Raw genomic sequence first — 27,253 nt, 5'->3', positions numbered from 1 at the left:
CCCTCGAACGCCCCAAAAGCGGCTTGGAGGTCCCCCACAGTCCGACAGGGAACCCGGCCTCGCTTCGGGCGTTTGCCGCATGGAGTTCAACGGCGACACGTGTGTGAGTGGACCAGGCCACAAAAACGAGCCTCTCGGGTTCCTTTCACGCTTTCCCACAGTGTGACACACTGAGAAAACCGTCGAAGATAAAAAAGATCGGTCAAACTGACCTGCGAGATGAGACGGGTTCGTCCGAACATGGGGTTTCGTTGATCCCCGGCACAAACCAGCCACCTACACTAATTAACTAACTCGTCTCCCATTATGAGCACGTCCGTTCTCCTTGCTGACATGATTTGTATTCTTGCGCAGATCCTCAATAGTTCGCGGGAGAGCGAGCTCCCCTGTGTTTTTTTTGGTCTCGGGCTTTCTCTGGAGTTTTCCCTCATCCCAGCCCGGGGCAAGAATAAGCTATCTACGCTAAGGTAACGCGAACCAGGATTGTGCAGCCGAGGTGCCGAGCTAGCAGGCTGTGTGAGGCATTCACCCCCGACCGAAAAGTGTGCTGCAACCCACCTCCATGGGCCTGATTTCCTCGAGCCCGCCCGATCGACGAGCCACCGAGCCTTGCGAGCTCACGAGCTGAGACGAGCCGCCTCCACGCCACAATTATATCTGTGTAACTGCCAGTGGTCAGTTCAATATGGAGCCGGCACAACTCCCTCGCCGCTGTGGCCACCTGCCTTTTTTTTTTTTTTTTTCTTTGCTTTTCCGGCACTCGGAATACTACACAGTACACTATCGACAACTTGGTGGACCGCAGAAACGGCGTGATTTCAAACCAGGGTCACTTCAACCCCCTGTCCCCGTCTTGAACGTTCTCCAGGTATCCTCCGTGGGTATCTCCGTCCCGCTGAGCCAGACCCTTCTTCTTCAGTTGCAAGCGTTGTGACGATCTACCACCTTGCTTCTTTTCCTGTCGGTTCCATTTCGCTGGGTCTGGCCCCTTGTTTGATCCTGAGGAATCTCTTGCCCGGGAACTGGGCCGCGGTCCGGAAAGTGCTCTTTTATGTACATATGTGCCCCCCAGCCCCTGACGCACCGTGACGGCAAAGCAGCCAATTATCCCATGCTGCCATACCGGTCTCTCTTTGATGGGAATGCCGCGGAAGGCCATGCGGATACATATCAACAGCCCTGCCATCACCCCGTTTCTCGTCCCATCGCCAACCCTCGCTTCAGGAATTCAACAACAGCGGTCCAACACAGCATATGACGGATCGGATTCGACCTGTTCTTGCCGCCGTGACTCCATCGACAGTCGCATAATCAGCAACAGCCGAAAAGAGTCGGTCGGTCGGCACCGCTGACGAAGACTATCATAACACGCAATGCTCGACTACGTCGAATTCCCGGTGTTGCCCATCGTCAGGGCGCATCTCATCATCAACTCCGTTATTGCCGGGTTAGCGGTGCTGGTTGTGACACTGCGTCTCGCCTCCCGCTTCACCTCCGGAGCCGGACTCTGGTGGGATGACTACCTCATCATATTTGCCTTGCCCCAGGGCCTCGGCATGCTCATCATCCAGGGACTATGTGAGTATTCCACTACGCTTTCGAAGGCGTAGTTCGGAAGTTAATATAGTGTTCCAGGGTCACCAATGGGAATTGGCTTCAACGTGACCGAAACGATGCCGAATCTGCCACACATCCTCAAGTTGCTGGTGTCGTACGAGCTCATCTACGCAACCTCGATCAGCACCATTAAACTCAGCATCTTGCTCTTCTACCTCCGCGTCTTTGTCAACCGAGGCTTGCGTATGGCCACTATAGCCTCTCTCATCTTCGTCTCGGTTTGGAGCATCGGCAATTTCCTCCAGGTCTTCCTCATCTGCCGACCCTTCGCTAAGACATACACTCCTCTGATGCCGGGCACGTGCGGCGACCAGGTGGCCTCTTTCATTGCTATTGGTGCCTTCAACATCATCACCGATGTCATTATCCTGACGCTCCCGCTGCCCACTGTCTGGTCGCTCAAGATGTCGACGCCGGCAAAGCTTGGCCTAACGGGCGTGTTCCTCGTCGGTCTCATGTAAGTATCTCGACCCACGTTTTGAGAATCACACTTGCTGACGTCCCCTCAGCGTTAGCGTTATCGGCGTCATCCGTATTGTCACCCTGACGCAACTCGACTTGATGAACCTCACGGGAACCATGATCTGGGCCGACTTCTGGTCCGCCACCGAGCCGAACCTGGCCATCCTGTGCGTCAGTCTGCCCATGCTGGGCTCGCTCTGGTCACGGTGCGTTGCCACGCGCCGGGGAAACTCCAAGCTCGCCTACCACTCTTCCGAGAGCGGCACACACGGTAGCGCTTTCAGCAAGCTGAAGAACCAAAGCGCCACCGACACCCAAATCCCGCTCGAGAGCATCTACGCCGCCAACCAGACGGTACATTACCGGTCGGCCGCTACCACCGACACCCCGGGGGCAGACCGGGAGGCGGGGACATTCACCGACAAGGACAAGGACAGCGGCTCCGAGGTGGCCTTGACGGAGCAGCCACCCTACCAAACGGACCCGAAGACGGGCATCAGGGTGCAGACGAAGTGGTCCATCTCGCACGACTAAACCAGCGCTGGGTCGCAGCCCCTGTACCAGTAACATAGTAACGTTCTCTTTTAATGCTCGGCCGTGTTCTTTTTCGTTTTTGCTTTCACAAACGCGGGTCGGATATCTAGTACATGCGATTACGGCATGGGAGTCTTGGGGGTTTTGAAAACGGGTCACAGTGCGGCGGCTCGCCGGCTGTGTGTTATCAAAAAGGGGTTTTCTTTTTTGTTTTTTTTGGGCACGATGAAACACGATAGACAAGATACCTACCTTACAGTTCAACACAGAGAAGCAATTGCTGCATCCTGCGAGTTCCACGTCGGGAAGGTCCCACGGCACCGATGACAGAAAGCATTCAAGCATGGTGGGGGTGGGGGTCAAAAGTCTTCTTTTTTTGGTTTTTTGCGGCCGCTTGGAGCAAGTTCTCCCGGAAGTGCCATGCAGATGCAGGAAACCCCTCGGTGACGTTCCCTGGTGACGTTCCCTTTTATCCCGCCCGCAAGCCATCTCATGCACGGCATGGAGCCGCGGACGGTTCCGATTCGTCTGCGCCGCCGCCGCACGCTGGGATTCAACGGTGACGCCACCTCGGACCCTTGAATGACCCGCCGTTGGATCAAAAACCCCCATGCCATTACCAAGTATGTTTCGAAGAGGAACCTCCAAAAGCCACCATTGTGACTGTCTTCCCTTGGCCTCGGTTGGTTGAAAGAACGGTGCCGATTCCCAAGCGACATTGATCACGAACGGTGCTGCATGTGAAGGAAGAGCCGGATAAATCAGAAAGGAAAAGATAGTCGATCCCCAGGATAAGGTTGACCCGACGGGCACCCCCGGCGAGCACTTTGACATCAACCCCTGACTTGATACACCAGCTTTTCCGCATTGACGGGCTTCATCCAGTCTTACGTTCTCTCGTTGCCGTGCATCCATCACCCCAGAACCGAGCAATGCACACCCGCCGTCCACCACCTGGCCGACATAGCCCGCCGGGCATCAAGTGAATGGGATTCGCCTCCAACTTCCCGCCGCCGCAAACCTTCTCGCCTCCTCCGATGCCGGGACCGTGAACCCCTAATATTGGATTGCGACTCCCAATCCTTTCCATGGGTAGCTCTCCCTCGGCGGCAGCCCACGCACCGCCCTCTCTCGACCGGACAATGGCCATCCTCCCGCCTTCCTTCAGAGCTCTCGCCACCCGCTTCACCGTGTCCCCTCGAAAGTTCAATCATACGCGGCGTCGACGCCGTCCCCGCCGGCTAGCTAGCAGACTTGCTCCGGCCAGTGGGCATCGGGATAGTTCACCAGCCAGTCATACCCATACGGCAGTCCCTTTAACATCACCCACCACCCCCGACTTGCCGCACCAACAAGCACCAGCCGTTTCCCACCCGCCTCACACCTCCGCCTGACCAGCTGCGTGGCGTGCATCCCCACCGATTGAAGTCGACGCGCCGTAGACAAAAACCCGCAGCGTCCCCTGCTCCTCTCCACGCACCGAACCCTCCCTTTCATAAACCCCCTCCCCATCCCCCCCAGCATTCCCCCCCAGCATTCCCCCCCAGCATTCCCCCCCCAGCATTCGCGCCACCCACCCCAATCGCCCCGTCCCAAAAGAACAGCCTGCGCCGCCGTCAACCCACACAAACTCACTCCCACCACCCGCTCCGGCGCCATCCCCTCCACCAATCAAACCCCCACCTCCCGGCCTGTCGCCTGTCGCGCCCAGCGGGTGGGCTGTGTAGAGGGCGTCCACGGGGGCTGAGGGCGATAGCTTTGATGCGGGTGAGCAGGTCGGTGGGTAGTTGGGGGGTTGGGGTTGGGGGTTAGTTTGGGAGAGGGTTGTGGTTTGGGAGAGGGTTGCGGTTTGGAGGGGAGTGTTGAGGAGGAGGGCGTCACGGTGCGTTTTGGGGGCGTGGGCATTTTGGTTGATTGTTTGTCGGTTGGTTGGTTCGTTGGTTTGGGGGCTGGCGGTGGTGGGAAGGTAAGTTTATGCTATGTAGTAGTTGACGTCCGAGGTAAGAGTGTAAAATCGTACTATAGAAGAGGTTGGGTCATGTGGGTGGGTGGTTGAGGACCTAGTGAGTGCCAGCTCTAGAACCCAGAAACGCCCTTTAGATGATTTGATGGGGGCTGCCTCGAGTTGAACGCATCAGTAACATCCGACGTAGTTCAGAGTTAGTGAGGGATGCCACTTGTTGGGTTATATGGGTTCGTGCGGTAACTAATTAAGGCAGCTAATCTTTGCTATTTATCCCCCCAGTCATCAATGATTTTGAATTCCCAGTGGGTCGCTGGCGCCGGACCGGAAACGATAAGCTGGTTGGAGCTATGACACTGTGATTGTATAACCCCTTGAATACCTAAGTGAACTTATTTATCTCAGATCCAAGGCCAATGCATAACCAGGCTGATGACAGCTGCTTAAACTAAAGCTGGCGGCGGCTTGCGACCCGGGAATGTCGCCTCCCACGCACTCATGACCTTAACCAGGAGATCATCACGGCCCCGTCCCGCGATAGCTGAGACCCCAAACGGCCGTCCATTGTAATCCAAGTAGGACAACGGCATTGCGCAAAGAGGGTATCCTTCCGCACCAGTTAGCTTCACCTTGTATTAAATCCAACACTGTCGAAAATACTCACCTCCGGCTGCGGCCATGGACGTGAGGCCGCTGTCCGTCGGACCGAGAACGACGTCGACGCCGTATGTGTCAAGAACACGCTCTACCCCGCGGTCTCTCGCTACATGACGGAGATGCTGTAAGTGCCGTTCATACACTTCTGGCGATATGGTATGGTTCTGTGAGTCGATGAAGCGGTCCTGCCTTGGATGATCTGGTCGCAATGTGAGCTTTGGCACTTCGAGCATAGGTAGGATATGGCATCCTGAAGGAGACTAGGAATTTCATACGTGGCGGAAGCTCCTTGTCGGCGTGCTTGAGGTTGTAGTTTATCACATCCAACAGAGACCGCACCTCGCTTTCCTCGAAGTTGGCAAGGTAAGTGTTGAGGTTTCTTTTCAGGTCAACCACTGCAGTGCCCAACATGTTAGTTGCTGCAGCCCCTCATGGGACCAGATAAAGGGGGCCCCTAGATTGACGCACTCATCACTATGCCCTCGCTACTCTCTCCGTCGAGTGCGAGTTCGTCGACAGAGACAAGGTCGACGTTGTTGACGAACATCTTCGCCTTGGACTTGATGACGTCGTATGCCCGACGAATCTCTCGGTTCTATTGATGTTAGTGCCTACAGTTACCAAATATTACGAAAGATTGCGGGATCACCACATACGATCTGAGCCTCCGCCCCTTCAACAGGCTTCACCCAATCCTCAGGGAACTTCCACTCCTCCGGATCGAGAACAGCAACCGAGATATCCGACCAAGAGCCAGTCAGGCTCGCAGTGAATGACTCGGAGCGCGGTCCCGCAGCGAGAACATCCAACAAAGCCGCCAGGTCGTGAACCGACTTCGTCATCGGCCCTGCCGTGTCGAAATGGTGCGATATGGGCATGATGCCCTCTTGTGAGACAAGACCAATCGTCGGCTTGATCGTGTACAGAGCGGCTCTGCCAGCAGGGCAGACAAGTGACGCGTCCGTTTCGGTGCCGATCGCGAGGGGCGCGTACCCGGCAGATACTCCTACCGCGGAGCCGGAGGACGATCCGGAGGGACTCTGGTGTACTGTTAGTTAGCTTGCGTGGCATGCCAAACCAGGAGACGCCAGTAACCTACCGAGTGGCCGTCCTTAGAATCAGTCGGGTCGACACCGCCCACGATGTACGCTGACTGGACCTGTCCGCCGACCGCCGACCAGCCGCTTGGCATATCCGATCCGCTGCTATATGTCAGAAAACGTGGTAGCCGTATCGGGGCCGCCTCTTCGGATTGTTACCGAGAATTGCAGAACTCCTGAGGAGCTGTTAGTGAGTGAACGGAGTATCTGTATGAGGACTCCAGATGTTTAATGGATAGTTTCTTACGCTCAAGTTAGTCTTGCCCAGGATGATAAGCCCCGCGGGGATGAGCTAGAGACTCTATGTTAACCAGTCGATGGGCTCATCCGTGGCGCGGTTGGTTTATCCTACCCGGTCAATGATTTTGGCATCCTTTCGAGCCTTGGAGCTCAGCAGAGCAAAGCTTCCGGCAGTTGTCGGGAGTCCTAAGGTTGGGGTATCGACAACATCCTACGAATGTCAGCGAATGCCTAGACATGGCGAGGTCGTTTAAGGAGCGGTGCAGTCCTCGACAATCGACTCGGGGCATCCAAACCTTGACAAGAATCGGGATTCCATGCAGTGGCCCTCGCACTATCCCGTCCGCCCGTTCCCGGTCGAGCGAGCTAGCAGTTTCTTCCAGAATCCGGATTGGCGTCGTCTTGATCATGGCATGAAGGTGGCCATCATGTTTCTGGATCTGAGTGAGGCACTTCCTGGCAAGGTCTAGGCTTGTGAACTCTCCATCCGCCAACCGTGACTGTAAGCCTTTGGCGTCAATGGTGAGGAGGTCAACGGCCGCAATACCCCCTGTGGTCGCAGGAGGGCACGCGGGGCCGGGCAAGGAAACAAACTGGCTCATGATTCATTCGTTCGTTAGAGCTCTATATGCAACCCCGATGCCCTAGAGCTAAGTGTGCTCGATTTAGGAGAAGGCCAAAGACGAATGCTGGGCTGGGAAGGGGACGTTTCTGCACAAACCAATGGTTATATTTGGGTGGGTAGTAATGGGGAGAAAGTTTGATGCCCAAGTTTCTAAGGGAGAGCGCCCTAAAGTTGCGTGGAAAGTGCAGGCGTTGATGGCGGGAAGTTCGGGTATCAAAGCAAGAGCGGAGTGCAGTGCGGTTTGGGCGAGGCACGATGAGACAAGTCGGGCAGCGGCCACAGAAGGTTTTCGGGTTGTTTATTGGCTGCACACACTGCAGCATTATCAGTATGTAACCACGCTGAATATCCACATGCTGATGCTGTCTTATACCTTGAAGTAAGGCACTATTTGCTGTTCCTGTGTTGTGCACTAGCCGAGCTTCTCCGTTATTCTGCCCCCACAGCCAGATATACGACAAAGCAGAAGATTTGATAACCACTGCTCTGCACTTAAATCTTCAAATAACTCCAGCTGAGAATAGTTTGATTCCCAAAATACAACCACCACCCCTCCCCCGTAATCATATTTTGGTCCCACCCCTAGCCGCCCTCTGCTGCCGGATCGCAGTGCTACTGATCTTGGCCGCAAAATTCTCCGTCTTGGTGGGCTCATCCTCGACCTCCTCAGCATCCAGCACATCAACCTCAAAGACCTCAAGCGCATGCCAGCCTTTCTCAGCACGCTTCTCGTTCACAGCCTGTCCTCCCGACCGCGTCTCGGCAGACACCACCAAAGCCTGGATATCCTCGACGGTGATGGTCGGCCCGAAGGCGTCCTGGATCCGCACGCAGTGGACTTGGATCGTGCCGTCCCGGAACGTCGCTGTGAAATCGCCGTCCTTCTCTTCAATTTGCGGCGGTGTGCCGTCCTTCCATCCCCGTGGCGAAAGCTCGAGCAGCTGTGCCAGAAAGAAGATGACGTTTCGCGCCCGCTCCTCCCAGGTCTGGACAAACTCGGCAAACTTCTTGTTCCGCAACATCTCGTCCCCCGTGATGCCAATGATGTACCGGCACGGCGGAACAGGATCACCCCTCCGCGGGACCTGGAGCAGCAGCGCGGCGGCCGTGAGCAGGAGTTTATGTCCCGGGTGCAGGTAATCAAACGTCCCTCCCAGACACACCGCCGGGTAGGTCGACGTCTGTGGCGCCACGCTCGCCGGGTCGCTCTTTGCGACATTCAATACCAGCCCCCCCTCCACCGGCACTAGTTGTGACTGAAGCAGGCTCTGCCGCCCCTCGGCAAACTTGAGATAGGCCTGCGACACCTGGAATCCAAGCTCGCTCCTAACGCTAAAGATGAAGTTCCAGGGGAAGTAGGCCGAGGCAAAGGTGGCCATGTCGACGATGGTGGTGTTGTTGGGCTCGATGGCAGGACGGAAGTCGGTTGGGTAGTGCTTGTTGCGGTCATCGTCGATCAAGACGACGGTCGAGTCGACCGAGTTCGGTCCGCCGTTTACTTCGGTATTGATCGAGAGCTGGGCGCAGAGGACTGAGATGAGGCCGTAGATGCCGGCAACAAGCGTCTGGGCGTCGGGCCATGAGAGGGTTTTGGATCGGAGAAATTGGCCTTGGAGTACGGGGCAGACGACTGCGACGGTGAGTTTGGCGGCACCGGTTGGGCGCCTCACCTTTTCGAGTGCGGATTTAAGAGATGGTCGGTAGGCAGCGCTGAGGGAGTCGCGGGTGAGTGGATCGGGAGGGTAGGGGAGTATCAGAAGCGATGGGCGATCGTCTTGCCCCATGATGTGACGGTCTGGGTAGGTAAGAGAAGAGTTAGGGGGGATGAAGAATAGCGGGATGAGGTCGATGAGATGAGATGGCCGAAGAATGTCGTGATGTAATAAGTGAGGTGGAAAAATATACGGCCGATATTCTTGGCAGTTGATGAATCAAGAGGTGGATTTTGCTTCCAATATAAGCTGCGAGATGTGAGATGAAAATCGAGTGTGTTGCTGCTGGGACCTAAGCTGCCCGAGCCCGAATATACACCTCGGGTGGAAGGGTGGGGTTTATTTCGGATGGATTATGAGATGGCGGCCGGATCAGGTCTTCGTGGCGAGTTGAAATGAAAACAAGGCTTGATCTGAACAAGAATAACTCTGCGTATTATAATTAAATATCCACTTGTGTCAACGAAGTAAATCAGGCAGTCATCGTGATGTCGAGATGCGCTCTTGGTAAGGTCCTGGGATGGTTGCGGGGCATTGCTGGGGAGAACGGCGACCCACCGTCAAAAGATCAGCCAATAATGACCGACTGCCCGGCCCCGCACTGAGAAGCGCCTGTGGCGGCGGCTGCCCATCCTGCCATCCCCCAGCCGCAAGGAACAGTGGGGGGGAGACATTGGGTTTCGAAGACGGACCCATTTGGAGCTCACTTCACTTCTATGCTTTCGCGCACACTTCCTCGCGGTTTCACCCACATAACCGCCATTGCTGCTACTGGGCTTCCGTGCCCGCCAGCTCATCTCCTGTGGCTGGACCCGGCGATTGCTTTTTCGCATTGCCCTGCCGGCCATTGAACGACCCACACCGAGCCACACACCGAGTGCCCCTGGCAAACACCCCGCGCTCGATTCTCAATCCTCACTCCTCGACCTACATCGCTCGTCTTCACGATCCTGATTCGGGACCTGCCCACTTCATCCCGGCCCGTCGACAGTCTCGCTCAAATGAACCAACAATCGCAGTACCAGCCGCAGCGGCGGACAGGCACCTTCTCGTCTCAGCACGATGAGATGCACATGGCGTCGCAAGGCATCCCAGGTCACCAAAGCCACCAAAGCCACCAGAGCCACCAGAGCCAAGGCCAGAACCAGCAGATGTCCCCCCGCGACTACTCGACCGGTGCCCCCCACATCAAGCTCGAGCAGGTCTCCCCGAGTCTCCCCCAAATGCAAGGCTACCAGGGCTCCGGTACCGTACCGAACGTGCTCCAACCCGGCGCGTCTGGCACCCGACCACCCACACTTCCCTCCAACGCCGCCCCTACGCTTCCCAGCATGCAGCAGTCGGATTACCAGTCGCATCAGAGCCAAACACAGGGCAAGCACAACTCGATGAGCCTGTCGCATAGCTACTCTCGCTCGAGCCCCTCTGCGCACTACGAGGCTGGCGGGACGGGCTATCACCCATACACCCCGACCACCCCTGGCGGCACAGCTGCCTCATCGCAGTTTATGTCTCCTACCGAACCGAAATACAACCCAGCGAGTTCGCGCAACATCTCCAATACCCCTCTTGGGCTCGCCGATATCCGACCCCGCGCCGACTCGAGCCTATCCGACGGTTTGCCCGGGACGCCTGGGTACGAACTGGCAAGCACGCAGTCGCGAACCAGCAATTACATGGCTCCATGGGCGCTCTATGCTTTCGACTGGTGTAAATGGGCTCCCCAGGCCAACAGTGCCGGCAAGCTCGCCATTGGCAGCTACTTGGAAGACGGTCATAACTTTGTAAGTGTCTCTCCAATGCTGTCGTTTTCGACACTACGCTAACCGCATACACCCAGATACAAATCCTCGACGCCCAGCTTACTACTACGCCGTCCGATGTTTACGTTCCCGGGGGACCTAAATGGTCTATGGACTTTACAAGGATTGCTGAGGCCACTCACTCATACCCCGTCACCCGCTTACTCTGGGAACCGCCCTCGTCGCAGAAGCAATCTACCGACTTGCTTGCTACCTCTGGAGACCACCTCCGGCTCTGGTCCCTTCCATCTGATACCCAGCAGGGCACTCCTGGCTCCTCCATAACATCGAGAAACGGCCGCGATGCACCCGTCACGAAACTCACCCCGCTGGCTCTCTTGTCCAACTCCAAGACGCCCGACCACACCGCGCCGTTGACCTCGCTCGACTGGAACACGGTCAACCCGAGCCTGATCATCACCTCGAGCATAGACACGACATGTACCATCTGGGACATCCCGTCCCTGACCGCCAAGACCCAGCTGATCGCCCACGACAAGGAGGTCTACGACGTCCGGTTCTGCGCCCAGAGCACCGACGTGTTCGTCAGCTGCGGCCAAGACGGCAGCGTCCGTATGTTTGACCTGCGCAGCCTCGAGCACAGCACCATCATCTACGAGCCGACAGGCAAAGATGACCGAGGTAATTGCTCCCTTTTCCCCCTCCCAAACACCCCCCCCCTTTCTAACCCTAACAACCCCAGACTCCAACGGCGGCCGCATGAGCCCGACCCTCGCCCAGCAAACCCTCTCCCACCCGCCCCCGCTCCTACGCCTCGCGACCTCGCCGCACGACCACCACCTGCTGGCGACCTTCGCGGCCGACTCCAACGTGATCCGCATCCTGGACGTGCGCCAGCCGGGGCAGGCCCTGCTCGAGCTGCGCGGCCACTCGGGCGCCCTCAACTGCGTCGAGTGGTCCCCGCTCCGCCGCGGCACCCTCGCCTCCGGCGCCGACGACTGCCAGGTCCTCGTCTGGGACCTCATGAACCACGCCACCCAGTCGGTCGGCCCTACTACGGTGGCGGCGGCGGCGCCGACGGTGCCGAATGGTGCTGCGGGGGCTGGCCCGGGGGCGGCTGCTGGTGGTGGTGGTGCGCAGGCGGCTGCTGCTGCGGCTGCTGCGGCTGCGGCGGCGAGTGGGGATAATGTGCGTAGTCCGGTTAGTAGTTGGCAGTGTGAGTATGAGGTGGGGAATGTGGGGTGGGTGCCGCATCTGGCGGGGGGCGAGTATGGTGAGTGGTTGGGCGTGAGTGCGGGGCGGGGGGTTTGGGGGGTAAGGCTGTGATTGCCTGATGGGGGGTTTGGGGTGGTGGGGGAAATGGGGGGGAGGGGGAGGTGAGAGGGGTGGGGATGAGAGAGGGAGAGGTGAGAGACGGGGAGGTGAATGGCAGAGGGAGAGGTGAATGACAGAGGGAGCGTTGGATTGAGTTACGAGCGATAGAAGGGTGGTCCAATGAAAGCGAGAGTGGGAAGGTGGATGAGCCATGACGATCGATGTATGGGACCTGAATGGGCTGATGATAACGTACGTACAAGATGAGGGCGCGGAGGCGTTTTGTCTGATTAGCAGAGCAACCGGGAGGGGGGACAAGGAGAGGAGGAACATGGCATGGCATGCATATCCCCTACTTTGCGTTCCGTATCTACTTCTCTAGCCGCTACGGGGGGCAGGGGGTGTGGGGAGTATCACGCAGAGTGTGGCGTTGGCATTTGGGACACAGAGAAAGGGGGGAAATCTTTTGGTTCAGAACTGCGCCTGCTGCTGGGTGAGATGTTTCTGCGTGCTTCTCTTCCTGGTGTCCGTTCGAATGGTGCCATGCCTGTGGATCGTCTGGTTTGTGTTTGTGGAGAGGGGAATAGTTCCATGTTACCTAGATAATGCGTGGCGGTGAACGACGAAAGGTTGCGATTAAATATCGTCGAAGTCACCAGCATGAGAACGAGCGTATACAGGAATGTTACTGCGCCCCCCCTCGGCGGAAGAGACGACTCATGCATGAGGCGCCTGGATAGGCGCGCGAGTTAGAACCAAGCCAATGGGTCCCGGCATATGGGCAACCAAGACACATGATAGTTCCTCGCCTACACTCAGTCACACATATGCGGAACGGTACGCAAATCAACTGATATGTACCGTCATTGCATACACCCACAGTTACATCACATCACATTCCTCGTATCAAACACTGACCAGCCACATCGTTACTCATTATGTTTCGTATCTAGGCATCACCCATCTACACAACTTAGAGCTTCTGCATGGCGACGACGTCGACGGACTGGACGTAGTCCTCGAACTCGGTGATCTCCTCGCCGAGCTCGTCGGTCGAGACCTTGTCGTCCTCGACGACCAGGTTGATCTGCAGCTTCTTGATACCGAAGCCGACGGCAATCAGCTGCGAGGCACCCCAGACCAGACCGTCCTTCTCAATGCCGCGGACGGCGGCCTCGAGGGCAACCATGTCGGTCTCGTCATCTGCGGTGGTTATCGGGTCAGCATCCGTACTCTGTATTACCGGCAGCGCAAAACCGCGCGCGGGGAGAAAAACAACGTACCCCAGGGCTTGACGTCCATGGTGACGATCGACTTAGCGGCAGGCTTGACCTTGCCCTCCTTCTTCTTGCGGTACTCGGCCAGGCGCTCCTCGCGGACGCGGATGGTCTCGGCGTCCTCCTCCTCGTCGCTGCCGAAGAGATCGACGTCCTCGTCCTCCTCCTCCTCGGCGGCGGGGGCCTTGGCGGGGTTCAGGGTGACCTCGGCGACCTCGGGCCCGTAGACAGTGTAGGGCTTGCTGGCGTCGCCGGGCAGCGTCGGGAACTCGTCCTCGTACGACGCGATGTGCTTGTACCAGCGCGCCGCGTTGGGGTACTTGGCCGCGTCGGGCGCCGCGCTCAGGGCCTTGAAGGTGACGGCGTCAGCCTGCGAGGCCGAGTAGCTAACGCGGAAACGAGGGTCAGCTCGGATGCGCCATTGAAGGTTGTAGACAGAACAATGCAGAGGCAGATGCCGAAGAAGGGTTCAGAGGTGCACAGAGTGCTGGGTGTGTAATCATGCGCAGGTCTTGAGGCTGCTCAGCAACACGGACCATGGGGATCATCAGGAGGGGCATCGGCAGGGCGCAGGTTTGGGAAGGGAATTGGGAGGATACATACCCGGCAATGTAGGAGCGGGTAAGGAGCCAGTTGTTGAGCACTGCGCATTGCTGTTAGTGACAATCGTGGTGCGCCTGGTTTGAGAGGCAACCTACCGGCAAGGCCGGCGTCGGTGAGGATATCGGTGAAACCCATTTTGAATTGTTGAGTTGCGACGAGGTCGAATGGACTGGAGAGACGAGCTGGTTGTGGTGGTCGATAGCTGCCCGGGAGATGGCGGGGTAAGAAAAGATTTTGGTGTTTAAAAGTGAGTGGGCTGCCCCGCACCTCCCTGCAGCCTAAGGCAGAAATTGCATGGTGGGGGTACGTGGTGGGGCGTCACGGCGTACAGTCACTCTCATGAGAAGGGGAGGAATGGAGAATGAGATAAGACCAAGAAAGAAGGGTCTGTCACATGTGGTTATTTTCCGGCTATTTGGGTTGGAATAGCACAATGGCATCCATAATATTAGCTATCATGGACTAGGTCGTGAGACAGTGCGGCACGTACTCAACAGAGTAGTTGTCAAACTCACAAAGCAACCGAGACTCTCACCATCAGTCCCGCCATCAATCCAACTCATCCCCTTGGCCCTGGTCCCCCGAGCTCAAGTCAGGGACCCAGCCCTTCGGCCGCTCACTCCCACGAATAATCCGATCATAACCCAACCGCTCAACCTTCTGCACTGATTGCCTCGTGACCTCGAGCTTCTTCTCCCACTGAAACCGGTTGCCAGACCCCACGGGCAGCATCTCAAACAAGGTCCCGAGTTCGTGCATGTCTTGAACAATGGTGCGCGGCTCATCATCACCACCCTCTCCGCCCTGCCCACCAGCCATAGTCCCCGACAACGCAGTCGACGTAGTAGCAAAACGCATCATCTCGCCCGTGAGGTCGAACACGCCATAGAGATAGTCGTCCTGGGTGAGGGAGACTGTGGGGGGCTCAGCAGTCGGTGGGGCTGGCTTTCCGGTGGCGGTGGTGCCTGCCGTGTCGCTGGCGTCGGCCATGACCTCGTCCTCTGAGACTGCGCCCTTCCGGGTCAGTTCCTCAATGATCGGGTCGAGCTCCGTGTGGCTGATGAGCGATTGTGTCCTGAGGTAGTGTGCAAACGTCAGGGCCTCGACAAGCTCCTCGAGGCACATCAGTGAGCGCGAGTATCGGTAGCGGTTGATGCCCTGGATCTCGGGGGCAATGGTGGCGAGGAGCTTGGAGATCTCTGCTAGGCGGGAATCCATCTCGGACTGGATGTTGGCTGGGAGCTGGTCCTCGATCTTTCGGACACTAGTGAGGTGTGAGCCACAAACTCTTAAACCGCTATGGTCAGCGAAGCGAGTAAGGCTGTCATACCGTTGTAGTGAGAAGATGCTATATCGTGTTAGCACCCGGCCTGGAATGGTACTAGGGACCCAATAACGGCTCACATCTTCTTGCTCAATGCCGTGATATCCCGGGATGCCTTGACGATACGCTCTCGGCGGTCATGATGCTCATCAAGCTCATTGCGCAAACCCTCAAACATGGGTGTGTACTCATTTCTCACGACCTGCTTCGGGGCAGGCTTCGGTCCATCCCGCCGCTTTGCATTTCCACTCCAGTCGCGCTTGAAGCCGGACATGTTGCAAGGCAGGGCTTGTTGGTCGATGGTGTCGAGGGGTGGTGTTTGGGTGTGTATTTTGACGTCAGTGGATGATTGGCTGGGCAGGGGTATTGAGCGGACAGTGGAGGCTAAATTATTTAGGGGCTTCCACTCACCGAGCAGGGGTTCGCATTGTCTCATCAACAACTGGAACAACAAGCTTCAAAACACGTCAACCTTAAAAAAGTGCCCAATAAGGAACGGGGGTGTTCCGGTGAGAATCCAAAGTCAATGGCAAAGTAAAAAATAAAAATAAAAATAAGTACGGGCGTTGAATCAAAGCTTGAAGCCTCACACCCAGCGGATGCTACGTGGTTCTGGGAAGGACACGGTGAGCGAGAAGATTCGAAGTTGTGAGGCCGGGTTGGGGTAAAACTCTGGAATAGGGATCTGTTCACCCCATTGTCGAGACTGAATCGGCAGCCTGTGGGAAAAAAATGGCGAGACCTACGGCGAAGCCGGGGAAGGCATCGCCCTCGTCATCAGCGACACCCCCAACACCCTCACTCCTCGCCTCCTTCTTCCACCGCTCCGCTCCGCTCTACGTCTCGGCAGCCCTCCTTCGCGTGGTATTCCTCCTTTACGGCCTCTGGCAGGATGCCAATTCGCCTGTCAAGTACACCGACATCGACTATCTCGTCTTCACCGATGCCGCCCGCTTCGTCGCCCGTGGCCAAAGCCCCTACGAGCGGGAGACATACCGCTACACGCCCATCCTAGCCTGGCTGTTGCTGCCCACCACCCAGACGACAGGCAACCCGATGGTAGATGCCGCGTTGTTTAGCTCGGGCAAGGTGCTGTTTGCTGCCGCGGACCTGGTGGCTGGGTGGCTGCTGGAGCGCGTGCTAGCAAAATCCATGGACGGCGCCTCGGCGAGGAAATTTGCAGCTATCTGGCTGCTGAATCCCATGGTAGCTACCATCAGCACGCGAGGGAGCTCGGAGGGCTTGCTGGGAGTGCTGGTTATGGCGCTGCTGTCGGCAGTGATGTCGAGACGGATCACGCTGGCCGGCCTGCTGCTTGGATTCAGCGTGCACTTCAAGATCTACCCCTTCATCTACGCGCCGGCGATCGTCTGGTGGATGGACGCGGATAGGATGAGCAAGACGCAACCTAGCAAGCAACCCGCAAAGCAACCCTCCCTCCTCAGCAAGCTCCTAGCCTTCGTCACCCCGGCCAGACTCCAACTCGCCGTCACCAGCCTCGCAACCTTCCTCGCCCTCAACTTCGCCATGTACACCCTGTAAGCACGCCCCTTCGCTCCATTCCCATCCCACCCCAATTAACTAACCCCTCATCCCCTGGGGACAATAGCTACGGCCCCCCCTTCCTCAACCACACCTACCTGCACCACATCACGCGCATCGACCACCGCCACAACTTCAGCCCCTACAACACGCAGCTCTACCTCGCCTCCTCGCCCTCCGCAGGACTGGGACAGGTGGACACAACCGCCCCAACGCTACGCATCGAATCCATCGCCTTCCTCCCGCAGCTCCTCCTCGCCTGCGTGCTCATCCCCCTCGCGACCGCCAAGCGCGACCTGCCGGCGGCCATGCTCGCGCAGACGTTTGCCTTTGTCGCCTTCAACAAGGTCTGCACCAGCCAGGTACGTCTTCCCCTCTTTCGTCACCTCCCTCACCCCCCCCGGGGGCCTCAAACCTTTGGGGGGGCTGGCCTTATCCCCTCACCATGAATGACAGGCGTTAACAAACAACCTCCCCGGGCACAGTATTTCCTCTGGTACATGGTCCTCCTCCCGCTCTACCTCCCCCGCTCCTCCTTCCTGCGCAACAAGCGGCTCGGGACGGCGGCGCTGGCGCTGTGGGTGCTGGCACAGGGCGCGTGGTTGCAGCAGGGGTATCTGCTGGAGTTCCTTGGGGAGAGCGCCTTCCTTCCCGGGCTGTGGGTCGCGTCGCTGGGGTTCTTTCTGGTGAATTGTTGGGTTTTGGGGGTTATTATTGGGGATGTGGGTGAGTGGTCTAGGTCTGGAGTGGTGGTTTAGAGAGATTAGAGTGGTGGATGGGTGGGCGTGAAGGGAGGTGTTGGTGGTGTGTATGATAGATGGTTGGGCAGGATACGTATGGAAATACCGTTGACTTTATTTGATCTGTTTTTTTTTTATATGGCACACTCGGCTGGTGCTCGGTCTATCACCGACGCACCGCTAAACAGCATCAGGCCATGGCACGATATCAAGCAATATACCTCCCTTCCGACTCACTGCCCGGCAACTGTCCCGAAACACCACCCCCAGGCTTTCCCAATGCACGCCTCACACAACTCCGTAGGTTGCCCATCATCCCTGGCCCAGCCCCCAAAATGTCACAAAACCCCAGCACAAAAGATAGCCTCCCCCTTCCCTCCTCCCGAAAATGACAAGCAGATGCAAAATTCCCCGGTCGGCTCGCCTTCGCAAAGGATCGGGCCCTGAACGCCTTTGTCTAGTATTACTTCCCGTCCGACCGTGAAACGCACAACAAAAGAAAATAGCGGTGATTATAGCCCTTAGTGATGTCCTGTTAAATCCATCGAGCGTGTATTGGATGGATACCGATAGTCCCGATAAACACGAGGTTGCCGCTCGTTTCGAACCTCATGGGGCCCCGGCGCTGAGCAGCGCATAGTTGGACAACTTGAGAGAAATCGTCCGAGAGCTGGACGTCGGAAACTCCGGGTTGAACGTCATCCGGCCGTCTTTCCGGTACCCAACCTCGCCGAAGGATTCGGATAGCTCCTCGAAGCGGGCGCTGGGTTGGGCGCGGTTCATCTCGGCGATGATAGCGTCGCTCCAGACGCCCGAGCACCGCCCGTTACGTAGGAGGAAATGTGGGTTGAGCGGTGGGAATGGCGAGTCTGCGTTGACATGTTAGGTTGACCATTAGTTAGCTAGCATAAAAGGGGATGAGCGACTTACCTAGATCCACGTAGCGGATCCTAAGATACTCGACCGATTTGAGTCGTCCCAGAGCCCGAATGCCCGCGATGACCAGCTCCTCGAACGCGTTGATGAAATTCATATCTGTAATGCCGGATCCAGACTCGTTCCAGTGCGCCACCTGCCGGCAGCAATTCTTCACAGTAAGGTCAATCGACTTCAGGCGCGCGTTCCTCGGGTCCTTGCTCTTGGACATGAGATCAATAAAAAATTGCTTGCAGACCCTGCCCGTGTATGAGATGTGCTCGAGCGACGGGGACGCAGCGCCGGTAGCCAGTCGTGAACAGAAATGTACCCTGCTCGATACCTTGAGAATATAAGGAGGAAACGACAACTCGCGGCGGTAATCCCCTTCGATGCACAGATCAAGACTCGTGAGGCGCATGGGTTTCGCGAGGATGCTGGCCATGGTGAGGTAGCTCTTGGACTTGGGCTTGCTGTACGAGCCGTGCCATTCCTGCAGGTTGGGCAACGCCGACATGATGTTCTGGAAGTCATCTTCCTCCCTTATCAAGTTCCACTGCCCCTTGGAGATGAGAGTTCGGACGGAATGTACCTTGGGCATTACCCGCACACTCTGCTCGCCGGAATTTCGAATCCAATGTCTCACTTTAGGCGCCTTCTTCCGTTCGCCCCCCTCCAACGTCAAGACGCAGACCTCCGGGAGAGATTCTGCCACGAAATAGAAAGCCTCCTCCAGGGAGCAGTTATCCATTGGCAACACATAAGAAGCGGTCGTCAGTCCATCCGGGGTCACCGTCGGAAGGGTGTTTGCGTTGGATAGCGCCAATGGCCTGTGTTTGGGGTGGAACACGGGGAACCATATCTCGACATGTTTGACATAAGATCGCAGATGCGGGCGAGCTGAGAAGTAGGCCATGGAGCTTCTCAGAGACTCAATGGATGCCTTCAGCTTGATGTGCCGGTACAGTCGCTCCTGGATCAATATCCTCCACGCCCCGCTTACAAGCGACAGTTCAGACAGTTCTTTCCGCCGTGGATGACGTAGTGCGGTTCCCCAGCGCGTTATAGAACTTTTGGAGGTGGCCGAAACCCGGAATCCAAACAGGTGGTCGAGGATACATTCGTGGATTTCGGTAGGGAGGTCATTGAGGCCGGTGTTGGCGGTCGTTCCAGTCGAAGGTGGTGGGGGCAAGCCGGTAGCGTCCGAGGTATTCGAACCCAACAATCGATTTGTTGGACAGCTGCTACAGCGAAGCTCCGTACTGCGCGGCTCAGGCTGTGGGAATGGCGTGCTGCTCGGCCGGGTGGGAGGTATGAATTCCTGCATGCGCTCCGGGTCGAGCGGCGGATTTGGCCCCGGCGACACGGGGTTTGATGCCGCCATCATTATCGAGGCGAGTTCAACGGTCGCATTGCCTTCATCTTCTTGGTGTATTGATTGGGCCCTCGTCGCTCTGGGGACTTGAGTATCGATTGTAAGGGGGTCGGCATGGTTACCGCCGTGGTCGAGGGAGAATGAGGTCGGTCCACAATGCGAATCCATGTTTCCTCCCAATGAATATCTATCGTTTTTAATCGTTTGGCGGTTCTTGGAATACCATGGCAGGGCAGTCGCGCTCTCGATCTAAAGGTTGGTCGGCTCGATGCGGGAGGACACAGAGCCGGGGTGCGTCGGGGAGTGAAGGGAAACAGGGCGGCGCAGGTGCGGGTTGGTCGGGTATTTCCCCCTCCACTGGGTTAATTGGCGTCGCAGAAGGCTGTCGGCGCCCTCCTGAAGTCCCGCGCAATGATTTGGTGGGAGGGCGAGGCTTTCTAAAACTCTGTTCTTATTTGTGTTGCAAGCGCAGGCAGTTGGTTTAAATGGTCGCGTGGATGCCCGGGGCGCGGGGTCCGGGGCGTTTGGCCCAGCGGCCCAGACCGTGCTGCGCCCAACACACAACAGCACCCGAGCCTGCACCCTCGGAAACCTGCCCTCAAAACATCGTCCCAGAGTTCACAATAGGCAACTTGTCCAGCTGAATACGAGAATGGGTATCTATTTCCAATTCCAACTAACACCCAATCACCCAAGAACACCGATAATGTGCATACAAAGACCGCCACCATCAAAGCCTCGAGATGCACTGATCATTTTCCGTGACATTTGTCACCCCAAACCAATCGATCGCCATGCAAAAACGTTAAATATTCACAAGAAGCCCCACTTTCATCCACTTTCACCCACTTTCATCCACTTTCACCCACTTTCACCCCCAACACAGGCTGACGGAATATTTGAGACATCTTCCAACGTCACACCCAACCGGCCCGTGCATTAGTCGGAAGTTCCACCGGCGTCATGGCGTGGTCATCGGCACGGTAGGTCGACGTGTCATAAGCAGCCGGTCCTCTCGAGGACATTTCCGACAAGCTCTGTCCGAACAGCTCTGCGCGGACTCGTTCGTGCGCTTCCATCTCCGGTTTCCCGTCGAATGACGCCCCGTCGCTGGTGCCGGAAGACGAAGAGCGCGCGTTGGCGTTTGCGTTCTTGTTCCGCCGTATGAGCCAGACCCCGGCGAGGGCGAATCCGCAGACGAGTGCGAGGCAGCCAGCCACCCCGCCGATGATGGCCCCTGTGTTGTTGGCGGGGCCGGAGCTGTTGGACCCTGCGTCGGGACCTGCCGCCGGCCCTGATGTTTGGCTGCCCGATGGTGGTTCGGTACTTCTCGGGGTGCTGGACTGATTTGATCCTCCTGTTGTTGCTGCATCGGGGCCCGTGGTGGTTGTCGTCGGCGCCGATGTTGTCAAATCCTCCAGTGGCGGGTCTGTTGTAAAGCCCTTATAAAAGTTTTCGCTCTGATCATCGGCGCAGGCGTAGTTCGTCACTGGATCTACTGCCGCTTTTTCGATGGTCAGGTAAGCCGTCGAGCAGAATTGGTTGGTCCGGGTGCTGAACGACAAGGAATTAGTGCTCCGCCGAAGACTTTTCAAACCATGCGGTTGCACTCACCAGCTAAGGGTAGACAAGGTTCCATCAGTAAACCCGCATCCATCGGGGCAGAGAAGGTTATCGACACAGCTCTCCACCATACATTCCCGCGCGTCGGCAATCGTGACCGGACAAGGCGCCCACACCTGGCCATAGATCCGAAAGTCGAAACCGAAATCAGCCGTCCGAGATTTTCGAGGGTCCCCGCTCAGATATATGGTGTTAAGCCTCGAGCTGAGGACGGCTATCCCAAATGATCGCGGGTCCAGCGTTGCCGTCGTGACATTAGAATGGGGTTCCTGCCACCGGGACAGCACCAACGCCGCTGTCTCTCCGAGGCCACCGAGAACAAGAAGCAACCCGGCAACAGTAAACAAAACCATGATATGCGCGGGGAACGGACCGGACCCGCGGGCATGTAACGGCAACCAGCAGCGACGGCGTTCAACGGCGGTGGTGATTGTGCTGCTGACTCAACCACAAGACAGAGGAAAAGAGAAAGGATGAGTCGGCCTGGCGGACATGGTGAGACAGTCAAAAAGCCACGCAGGTTTCTATTATAAGACGGCACCTCAGCATTCCCCTCATGTTGGTTCTTCATGGAACAAAGATAGCTCGGCATCGTTTAACCCTTTGCTGTGGACGCGGCGAACTGCCAATTGCAGCTCTGGATTTCATCCCGCGCGCTTGATGATTGAGGCCGGCCCACCATTTACCCCTGGTGAACGAATCACCATTCTCCCATCATGTCCAGGACTGGCGCTTACTCGGATGTAACATGATTCGAGCTTCCGTTCGGTGGCTTGCGCTGGGGCTGAAATCGACACGAGAGCCTGTGGCTTGTGATCTTTGATGACCGTGTGTTTACATAAGAGGGAGCTGCCGGAGTGTGTGGGCGAACATGAAGGCTAGGGAGAATCACTATGCTTCGTGGTTTGCTGAGAACTATCGTGGAGTTCCTCGTTGCAATAACTAAATATATACGGACTGTCCGAACTATTCCAGAGCTCACTTTCCAAACCAAAACATGTTTTGAACCATCGACACAAGACGGGATAAGCTCGCCATCCTCTCGTCCGTCCGTTTTTTATCACAACTTGCTTCCGGACCGGCGGTTGTGGAGCTCTGCCGGTGACCTCGGCCGGCTTCCGGCGTCGGCTCCACATAAGCAGCGTCGGCGCAGTCGCCGAAACTCCAGACCGCAACGGAAGAGGGCAAGGATAAGATACCTTCGGCAGGCATTTCCAGTCTCTTCTCCCTTCCTCACTGCTTCACTACTATGTACATAGTTACCCCCCCCCCCCGCCACCCGGCGTGCTATTGCCCCGAAGTCAGCTGTGGTTGAACCTCCCGTCCCGCATCTTATTCCCATACAGCTCCGGCACTTTTGTGTGGGCTGTGGGCGAAGGACGGGACGCATTCCCGAACCTGGAAGGCATGATCCGTGATTGATCCGTGATCGATCCGATAATTCCAATAATTCTAGGCATCACCAAACCACCGTCCAATGAGTGTTGCAGGTGGGAAGAAACCACGGGTTGGTGTTTGGTTTCCAGGAGCTGTCGGGGTTCGAATTCCTGATGGTTGCAACGCTCAAGCTCTCGCCAGCACTGCCGAGAAGCATGATTGGACGATCTCTGTTCAGCTTGAATGAGGATGATCTGAGCCGCAGTGCTCGCTTGGCATCTCTCGTCTCACAGCGTGACAGCGCCCCATCGTGGTGCTCTGGCGGTTGCCGATTGCGTGCAGAGAGCAACGATCTGGGCTCAACGGGGAAGGTGACCCTTAGGAGCCACTGGCAAATCTCCGACATAGTGGTAGCACTCGGGAGCATCAAAACTTGGCACTCGGCAGCTGACTGGGGTCGGGTAAGAAAAACCAAGTGTTTCAGATGCCCGAACCCCACAGTGCAGCAGGGCATCTTGGGGTTGAAACTGTCAGAGAGGCAACCCCGCAGAGAGAGAGTCCTTCCTATTTGGCTGCTTCAATCATGGTGCGATGGCAGCAACCCCTGATCGTGTTTGCAACCTCATACCCCGTAAACACAACAGCACCAAACAGGTCGCTTGGCACCCGATGAGCGACAGATGTTTCCGAGCTTCTATCCCGGGAAGGTCGACGCGATGAAATCCCGCCGAGGTGCTGAGGTGTTCAGCCAGTACGATGTGGATTTGGGAGTTGCTCAAGATTGCAATCGGCGAAGAAGGTTGCAACTGCCCACTTTCGCTGTCATGCGGGGGGGCTGCGCCGTGCCACCCCCACACATCGGATATGATGGCGAGGGAGTTCAGGTACCATGTGGCTCTGCACTGCTCTTTGTCTCGCTCAACGTGGGAGATGAGACATGTTAAGGCTGACCCCGAAGTTATCTGCGCTCACCTATCAGAAGCTAACCGACCACAAATGCACCCGAGTCCAGCAACCCCCCAGCACCTCGCTTGTCTCAGAACCGAGAACCCTGCAAAGTTCTGGAATTTCGTGTGTGCATCTGCCGGGACTCCCAATGCCACTCACGGGACCCAGCGACGCGCCTTCACGCCTCTAACGGTTTCTTTGGGACCGGACCCTGGCAGCGAAGATTGAATGGCCAACTTTTGATGTTGGACAGAGCCAACAATGAGCCTCAGGAGATCACACCGCCAGGCAAGGACAATCGTCGATTGGGCCACGCATTGTTCGGCGCCTGATTGCGAGGGGCTCAACGGCCCGCCGTAAATATCCAATGATGGTTTTGCATCGGCAGTCCACCGTCAACTCATCGACTGGTCCCCGACCTCGGCAAATACCGCCACGCCCTGTCTTGTCTGCCTTTGAAAGATCTTTGGCTCGGTCACTCGCATAAGGAAGGCGCTGCGGCGGATTTACCATGCAATGACAGGCCGTCAGCCGCCAGCCCGCCTTCCGCCGGCGCATCAAAGGCGATCTCTCATGCGCGACGGGTTATTATTGTATTTGTCGTTCGTGCCGCAACCGCCACTCGGCGGCCAGGACTCCGAGGGCGCGGTGGCAACCGACCCTGCGTTCCTGCGCCTGGAGGAGCGAGGATCACGGAGCACGCCACAAGAGCCGGCCCCGCGGTGCAAGTTCACGGTGTATTTTGGGTTCTGGCGAGAGAAGCTTGGCTTACTGTGTCAACGGTGCGGTGGCTTCCCCCATCCCCCATGCATCGCGGAGCCGCGATGCCACATTCCCAGAATGGAAACCAGCCGAACTCTGCGTCTCGAATAGCTCGCAGTGTTTGAAATCAATGAGGGTTTCCTCGCATGCAACTTGTCGAAACCTCCAAGCAGAGCCCGACTGGAGGAAATCGACCTTCGCGGACCAGGATCCCCCGTTTGACTTGGCATCCACTATCCAGGGGCGAGTCCCCTTTCGACAACCCCCTGCTTCTCTGTAACCCCCCCTCGACGTTGTACACGCACCACAACACCGAAGGGCCGTGGTGCTTGGGATCTTCGTCCAAGGAGGGATCCTCCATGGGGCCACCAAGATCATGCGTCCCTCTTCAGTTAAATAGCAGCCGGTCTGCCGCTTCTAATGGAGCATTGCCCTCTTCATTAAGCCGTTTGTCATTTGTTGATTCTCTTTCCTGCATCCGTTCCCTCTTTTCTACGGGTCAAGGCTCTCCACACTTCGATCCTCTTTCTTGTTGATCTTCCCTTCGGTGCTGCGCATCTTTTTTTTTTTATAAGTGACTCCTCGTCCCCCCAGGATCACCATATCTACCGGGCTTTCTCGCTTCTCTCCTTCAGCTTAGCCCGACCTCTAAGCCTTCACCCCTTCTCCGTCACTCCTTCACCATCACCCTCGAAGATCAAGAACCTCCACCGCAACCATGGCTGGCAAACTCCTCCTTTGCGTCACCCTTGCCCTCTCGGCGTTGGGAGTCTCCGGTGTCCCGACTACCAAGACGGAGTTCCTCGGTGTGCCCATCTCCAACCCTGGCATCCTCAACGCCATCCCGAACAGGTACATTGTTGTGTACAACAACACCTTCAACGATGATGACATCGACGTCCACGAGAAGAGCGTCATTCAGACAATAGCTAAGCGCAACGTCGCCAAGCGCTCCATGACCGGAAAGCTCCTATCCACCACCGTCGACACTTACAAGATCGGCAAGTGGCGCGCCATGGCCCTGGACGCCGACGACCTGATGATCAATGACATTTTCTCCGCCAAGGAGGTCAGCTACATTGAGCAGGACGCCCGCATCAGCATCAACGCCCGCGCCGTTCAGGGGCGGACCACCACCGGCCTGGCTCGCCTCAGCCACTCCGACGCTGGCGCCAGGACCTACGTCTTCGATGACAGCGCTGGCGAGGGCATCACCGCGTTTGTTGTGGACACCGGCATCCGGGTTACCCACCAGGAGTTTGAGGGCCGCGCTACCTTTGCCGCCAACTTCATTGACGATGTGGTATGTTGACACCTCAAACCTGCTGTGCTTCTTTTGTGTTCGGAGATCAAGTTCGCTCACACGTTCCCCAGGACGATGATGAGCAAGGCCACGGCAGCCACGTTGCGGGTACCATTGGTGGCAAGACGTTCGGTGTGGCCAAGAAGGCCAACCTCGTCGGTGTCAAGGTTCTGGGTGCTGATGGTTCAGGCTCGAACTCTGGTGTCCTTGCTGGCATGCAGTTCGGTAAGGCACCCTCTCTCTTTTTTGTGGAGGTTTTATGCTAACTAGCAAAGTCGCCGAAAACGCCACTGCCATGGGCCTTAGCGGCAAGGCTGTCATGAACATGTCCCTCGGCGGCGGAGCTAGCCGGGCCATCAACGCTGCCATCAACAGCATCGAAGCGGCCGGTGTCGTCCCCGTCGTGGCCGCCGGCAACGAGGCTCAGGACACCGCGAACACCTCCCCCGGTTCCGCCGAGGCCGCCATCACTGTCGGCGCCATCGACCAGACCACCGACGCAATCGCCGAGTTCTCCAACTTCGGTGAGCTCGTCGACATCTTCGCCCCCGGCGTCGAGGTGCTCAGCGTCGGCATCCAGTCCGACAACTCCTCCAAGTCCCTGAGCGGCACCAGCATGGCCTCGCCCCACGTCGCCGGTCTCGCCGCCTACCTGATGGCCCTCGAGGGCATCACCGGCGTGCAGGCCGTCGGCGACCGCATCAAGGAGCTTGCGCAGGGCACGGGCGCTCGCGTCAGGGGCGGCCCGAGGGACACCACCACCCTCATCGCCAACAACGGCGCCGATGCGCTGTAGGGGCCTTCCTACATATCTACCTAATTGGCCGTTCATTTCTGGCAGCAGGTTCTGTATATATAACCAACACATTTTAGAAGCGAGGCGGGTTGGGCGCATGCTTGGGAGCTGTACATATCAGGCCCATGGTTTATAAGAGGCGGCGTGTTTTTTTCTTTTGGCTCTCAGCGGAACGGGTGGCACCTTGGACATGGAATGATGTATTTGCATTATCATGATCTTGAAAGTAAACAAACAAAATACATTCACAACCAACACCTAACATGTGCAATGACCCTCACCTTCACGACCGGTTCCACACTGCACGAACCCCCCCCAAACGCACCACGCTCCAGCAAGGGACTGACACTTGACCCGTCGCAATTCACTCGCCTGCGTCGCGATTAACAGTGTAACCTGCATCGGGTTAGGGAAAAACACAGAAAGTCCCGTTCCCAGCGTTTCAGGCAGGTCCGAGTTTCAGACCCGGCCCGTCAGACAAAAGCACGGCACCAAGACACGTGGATCCCGCCGCGCCGTCGCGACAAGCGCCCGCCCAACGCCACCGCAAGCGCAAAAAAAGCAGCTAGGCAAATTGCAGCTGCAGAAGCGCATGCCCAGAGGGCGAGGTAAAACATCTGGGCAGGTACCTACACAGTCTATCTTCTGGGCGGGGAAAGAGGGATTGGGAGAGGTGGAAGG

The 27,253-nt window shown here is 57.2% G+C and overlaps 10 protein-coding genes across 10 annotated transcripts; 4 read left to right on the top strand and 6 right to left on the bottom strand.

The window, feature by feature from the left end:
- Positions 1-1,280: 1,280 nt before the first annotated feature.
- On the top strand, positions 1,281-2,899 carry B0H64DRAFT_242098 (uncharacterized protein). The gene is made up of 3 exons (XM_062799856.1): positions 1,281-1,578; positions 1,636-2,074; positions 2,127-2,899. Exons 1-3 carry the CDS (start codon positions 1,374-1,376, stop codon positions 2,611-2,613), a joined length of 1,131 nt encoding a protein of 376 aa, XP_062655379.1. The 5' UTR covers positions 1,281-1,373; the 3' UTR covers positions 2,614-2,899.
- Positions 2,900-4,645: 1,746 nt separating this feature from the next.
- B0H64DRAFT_242059 (amidase signature domain-containing protein) lies at positions 4,646-7,453 on the bottom strand. Its single transcript, XM_062799854.1, has 10 exons — positions 6,870-7,453; positions 6,686-6,784; positions 6,581-6,625; positions 6,493-6,506; positions 6,333-6,435; positions 5,890-6,273; positions 5,702-5,828; positions 5,509-5,628; positions 5,241-5,432; positions 4,646-5,183 (listed from the first exon to the last, which is right to left on the bottom strand). Exons 1-10 carry the CDS (start codon positions 7,173-7,175, stop codon positions 5,020-5,022), a joined length of 1,554 nt encoding a protein of 517 aa, XP_062655378.1. The 5' UTR covers positions 7,176-7,453; the 3' UTR covers positions 4,646-5,019.
- Positions 7,454-7,467: 14 nt separating this feature from the next.
- B0H64DRAFT_408290 (uncharacterized protein) lies at positions 7,468-9,440 on the bottom strand. Its single transcript, XM_062804632.1, has one exon. It carries the CDS (start codon positions 8,980-8,982, stop codon positions 7,762-7,764), a length of 1,221 nt encoding a protein of 406 aa, XP_062655377.1. The 5' UTR covers positions 8,983-9,440; the 3' UTR covers positions 7,468-7,761.
- A 100-nt stretch (positions 9,441-9,540) lies between these two features.
- On the top strand, positions 9,541-11,999 carry B0H64DRAFT_468606 (WD40-repeat-containing domain protein; the record flags this gene model as incomplete). Its single annotated transcript, XM_062807762.1, has 3 exons — positions 9,541-10,694; positions 10,751-11,354; positions 11,416-11,999. The coding sequence occupies exons 1-3, from the start codon at positions 9,912-9,914 to the stop codon at positions 11,997-11,999; spliced, it is 1,971 nt and encodes a 656-aa protein (XP_062655376.1). The 5' UTR covers positions 9,541-9,911.
- Positions 12,000-12,540: 541 nt separating this feature from the next.
- B0H64DRAFT_241962 (uncharacterized protein) lies at positions 12,541-14,230 on the bottom strand. Its single transcript, XM_062799853.1, has 4 exons — positions 13,963-14,230; positions 13,868-13,907; positions 13,271-13,650; positions 12,541-13,190 (listed from the first exon to the last, which is right to left on the bottom strand). The coding sequence occupies exons 1-4, from the start codon at positions 14,000-14,002 to the stop codon at positions 12,961-12,963; spliced, it is 690 nt and encodes a 229-aa protein (XP_062655375.1). The 5' UTR covers positions 14,003-14,230; the 3' UTR covers positions 12,541-12,960.
- On the bottom strand, positions 14,143-15,529 carry B0H64DRAFT_408284 (Translin family-domain-containing protein). The gene is made up of 3 exons (XM_062804631.1): positions 15,272-15,529; positions 15,198-15,215; positions 14,143-15,131 (listed from the first exon to the last, which is right to left on the bottom strand). The coding sequence occupies exons 1-3, from the start codon at positions 15,463-15,465 to the stop codon at positions 14,417-14,419; spliced, it is 927 nt and encodes a 308-aa protein (XP_062655374.1). The 5' UTR covers positions 15,466-15,529; the 3' UTR covers positions 14,143-14,416.
- A 13-nt stretch (positions 15,530-15,542) lies between these two features.
- B0H64DRAFT_366274 (PIG-M-domain-containing protein) lies at positions 15,543-17,508 on the top strand. The gene is made up of 3 exons (XM_062801900.1): positions 15,543-16,729; positions 16,801-17,095; positions 17,219-17,508. The coding sequence occupies exons 1-3, from the start codon at positions 15,924-15,926 to the stop codon at positions 17,489-17,491; spliced, it is 1,374 nt and encodes a 457-aa protein (XP_062655373.1). The 5' UTR covers positions 15,543-15,923; the 3' UTR covers positions 17,492-17,508.
- Positions 17,509-18,001: 493 nt separating this feature from the next.
- Positions 18,002-20,065, bottom strand: B0H64DRAFT_241900 (uncharacterized protein). The gene is made up of 2 exons (XM_062799852.1): positions 18,404-20,065; positions 18,002-18,342 (listed from the first exon to the last, which is right to left on the bottom strand). Exons 1-2 carry the CDS (start codon positions 19,929-19,931, stop codon positions 18,083-18,085), a joined length of 1,788 nt encoding a protein of 595 aa, XP_062655372.1. The 5' UTR covers positions 19,932-20,065; the 3' UTR covers positions 18,002-18,082.
- A 522-nt stretch (positions 20,066-20,587) lies between these two features.
- On the bottom strand, positions 20,588-22,009 carry B0H64DRAFT_241891 (uncharacterized protein). The gene is made up of 2 exons (XM_062799851.1): positions 21,378-22,009; positions 20,588-21,317 (listed from the first exon to the last, which is right to left on the bottom strand). Exons 1-2 carry the CDS (start codon positions 21,737-21,739, stop codon positions 20,681-20,683), a joined length of 999 nt encoding a protein of 332 aa, XP_062655371.1. The 5' UTR covers positions 21,740-22,009; the 3' UTR covers positions 20,588-20,680.
- A 3,091-nt stretch (positions 22,010-25,100) lies between these two features.
- On the top strand, positions 25,101-26,670 carry B0H64DRAFT_241883 (peptidase S8/S53 domain-containing protein). The gene is made up of 3 exons (XM_062799850.1): positions 25,101-25,776; positions 25,848-26,001; positions 26,052-26,670. Exons 1-3 carry the CDS (start codon positions 25,192-25,194, stop codon positions 26,570-26,572), a joined length of 1,260 nt encoding a protein of 419 aa, XP_062655370.1. The 5' UTR covers positions 25,101-25,191; the 3' UTR covers positions 26,573-26,670.
- The last annotated feature ends 583 nt before the right edge of the window (positions 26,671-27,253 follow it).

The sequence above is a fragment of the Chaetomium fimeti genome, assembly GCF_033439085.1.
Source record: "Chaetomium fimeti strain CBS 168.71 chromosome Unknown B0H64scaffold_8, whole genome shotgun sequence".
In the NCBI taxonomy this organism is placed as follows: Eukaryota; Fungi; Ascomycota; class Sordariomycetes; order Sordariales; family Chaetomiaceae; genus Chaetomium; species Chaetomium fimeti.
This window is presented reverse-complemented; position numbering and strand designations above follow the sequence as displayed.

Coding starts and splice junctions, on each gene's coding strand:
- B0H64DRAFT_408290 (XM_062804632.1), bottom strand. CDS start 8,982: ATGGGGCAAGACGATCGCCCATCGCTTCTGATACTCCCCTACCCTCCC.
- B0H64DRAFT_241900 (XM_062799852.1), bottom strand. CDS start 19,931: ATGGATTCGCATTGTGGACCGACCTCATTCTCCCTCGACCACGGCGGT. Junction 18,343..18,403: donor GATCCGCTACGTGGATCTAG/GTAAGTCGCTCA, acceptor ATGTCAACGCAG/ACTCGCCATTCCCACCGCTC.
- B0H64DRAFT_241962 (XM_062799853.1), bottom strand. CDS start 14,002: ATGGGTTTCACCGATATCCTCACCGACGCCGGCCTTGCCG. Junction 13,908..13,962: donor CACCGACGCCGGCCTTGCCG/GTAGGTTGCCTC, acceptor AGCAATGCGCAG/TGCTCAACAACTGGCTCCTT. Junction 13,191..13,270: donor CATGGACGTCAAGCCCTGGG/GTACGTTGTTTT, acceptor TAACCACCGCAG/ATGACGAGACCGACATGGTT.
- B0H64DRAFT_366274 (XM_062801900.1), top strand. CDS start 15,924: ATGGCGAGACCTACGGCGAAGCCGGGGAAGGCATCGCCCTCGTCATCA. Junction 16,730..16,800: donor AACTTCGCCATGTACACCCT/GTAAGCACGCCC, acceptor TGGGGACAATAG/CTACGGCCCCCCCTTCCTCA. Junction 17,096..17,218: donor ACAAGGTCTGCACCAGCCAG/GTACGTCTTCCC, acceptor CCCCGGGCACAG/TATTTCCTCTGGTACATGGT.
- B0H64DRAFT_241891 (XM_062799851.1), bottom strand. CDS start 21,739: ATGGTTTTGTTTACTGTTGCCGGGTTGCTTCTTGTTCTCGGTGGCCTC. Junction 21,318..21,377: donor ACCTTGTCTACCCTTAGCTG/GTGAGTGCAACC, acceptor CTTGTCGTTCAG/CACCCGGACCAACCAATTCT.
- B0H64DRAFT_408284 (XM_062804631.1), bottom strand. CDS start 15,465: ATGTCCGGCTTCAAGCGCGACTGGAGTGGAAATGCAAAGCGGCGGGAT.
- B0H64DRAFT_242098 (XM_062799856.1), top strand. CDS start 1,374: ATGCTCGACTACGTCGAATTCCCGGTGTTGCCCATCGTCAGGGCGCAT. Junction 1,579..1,635: donor GCTCATCATCCAGGGACTAT/GTGAGTATTCCA, acceptor ATAGTGTTCCAG/GGTCACCAATGGGAATTGGC. Junction 2,075..2,126: donor GTGTTCCTCGTCGGTCTCAT/GTAAGTATCTCG, acceptor ACGTCCCCTCAG/CGTTAGCGTTATCGGCGTCA.
- B0H64DRAFT_241883 (XM_062799850.1), top strand. CDS start 25,192: ATGGCTGGCAAACTCCTCCTTTGCGTCACCCTTGCCCTCTCGGCGTTG. Junction 25,777..25,847: donor CCAACTTCATTGACGATGTG/GTATGTTGACAC, acceptor CACGTTCCCCAG/GACGATGATGAGCAAGGCCA. Junction 26,002..26,051: donor CCTTGCTGGCATGCAGTTCG/GTAAGGCACCCT, acceptor TAACTAGCAAAG/TCGCCGAAAACGCCACTGCC.
- B0H64DRAFT_242059 (XM_062799854.1), bottom strand. CDS start 7,175: ATGAGCCAGTTTGTTTCCTTGCCCGGCCCCGCGTGCCCTCCTGCGACC. Junction 5,629..5,701: donor TAGCGAGGGCATAGTGATGA/GTGCGTCAATCT, acceptor TGGGCACTGCAG/TGGTTGACCTGAAAAGAAAC. Junction 5,184..5,240: donor GTCCATGGCCGCAGCCGGAG/GTGAGTATTTTC, acceptor CTGGTGCGGAAG/GATACCCTCTTTGCGCAATG.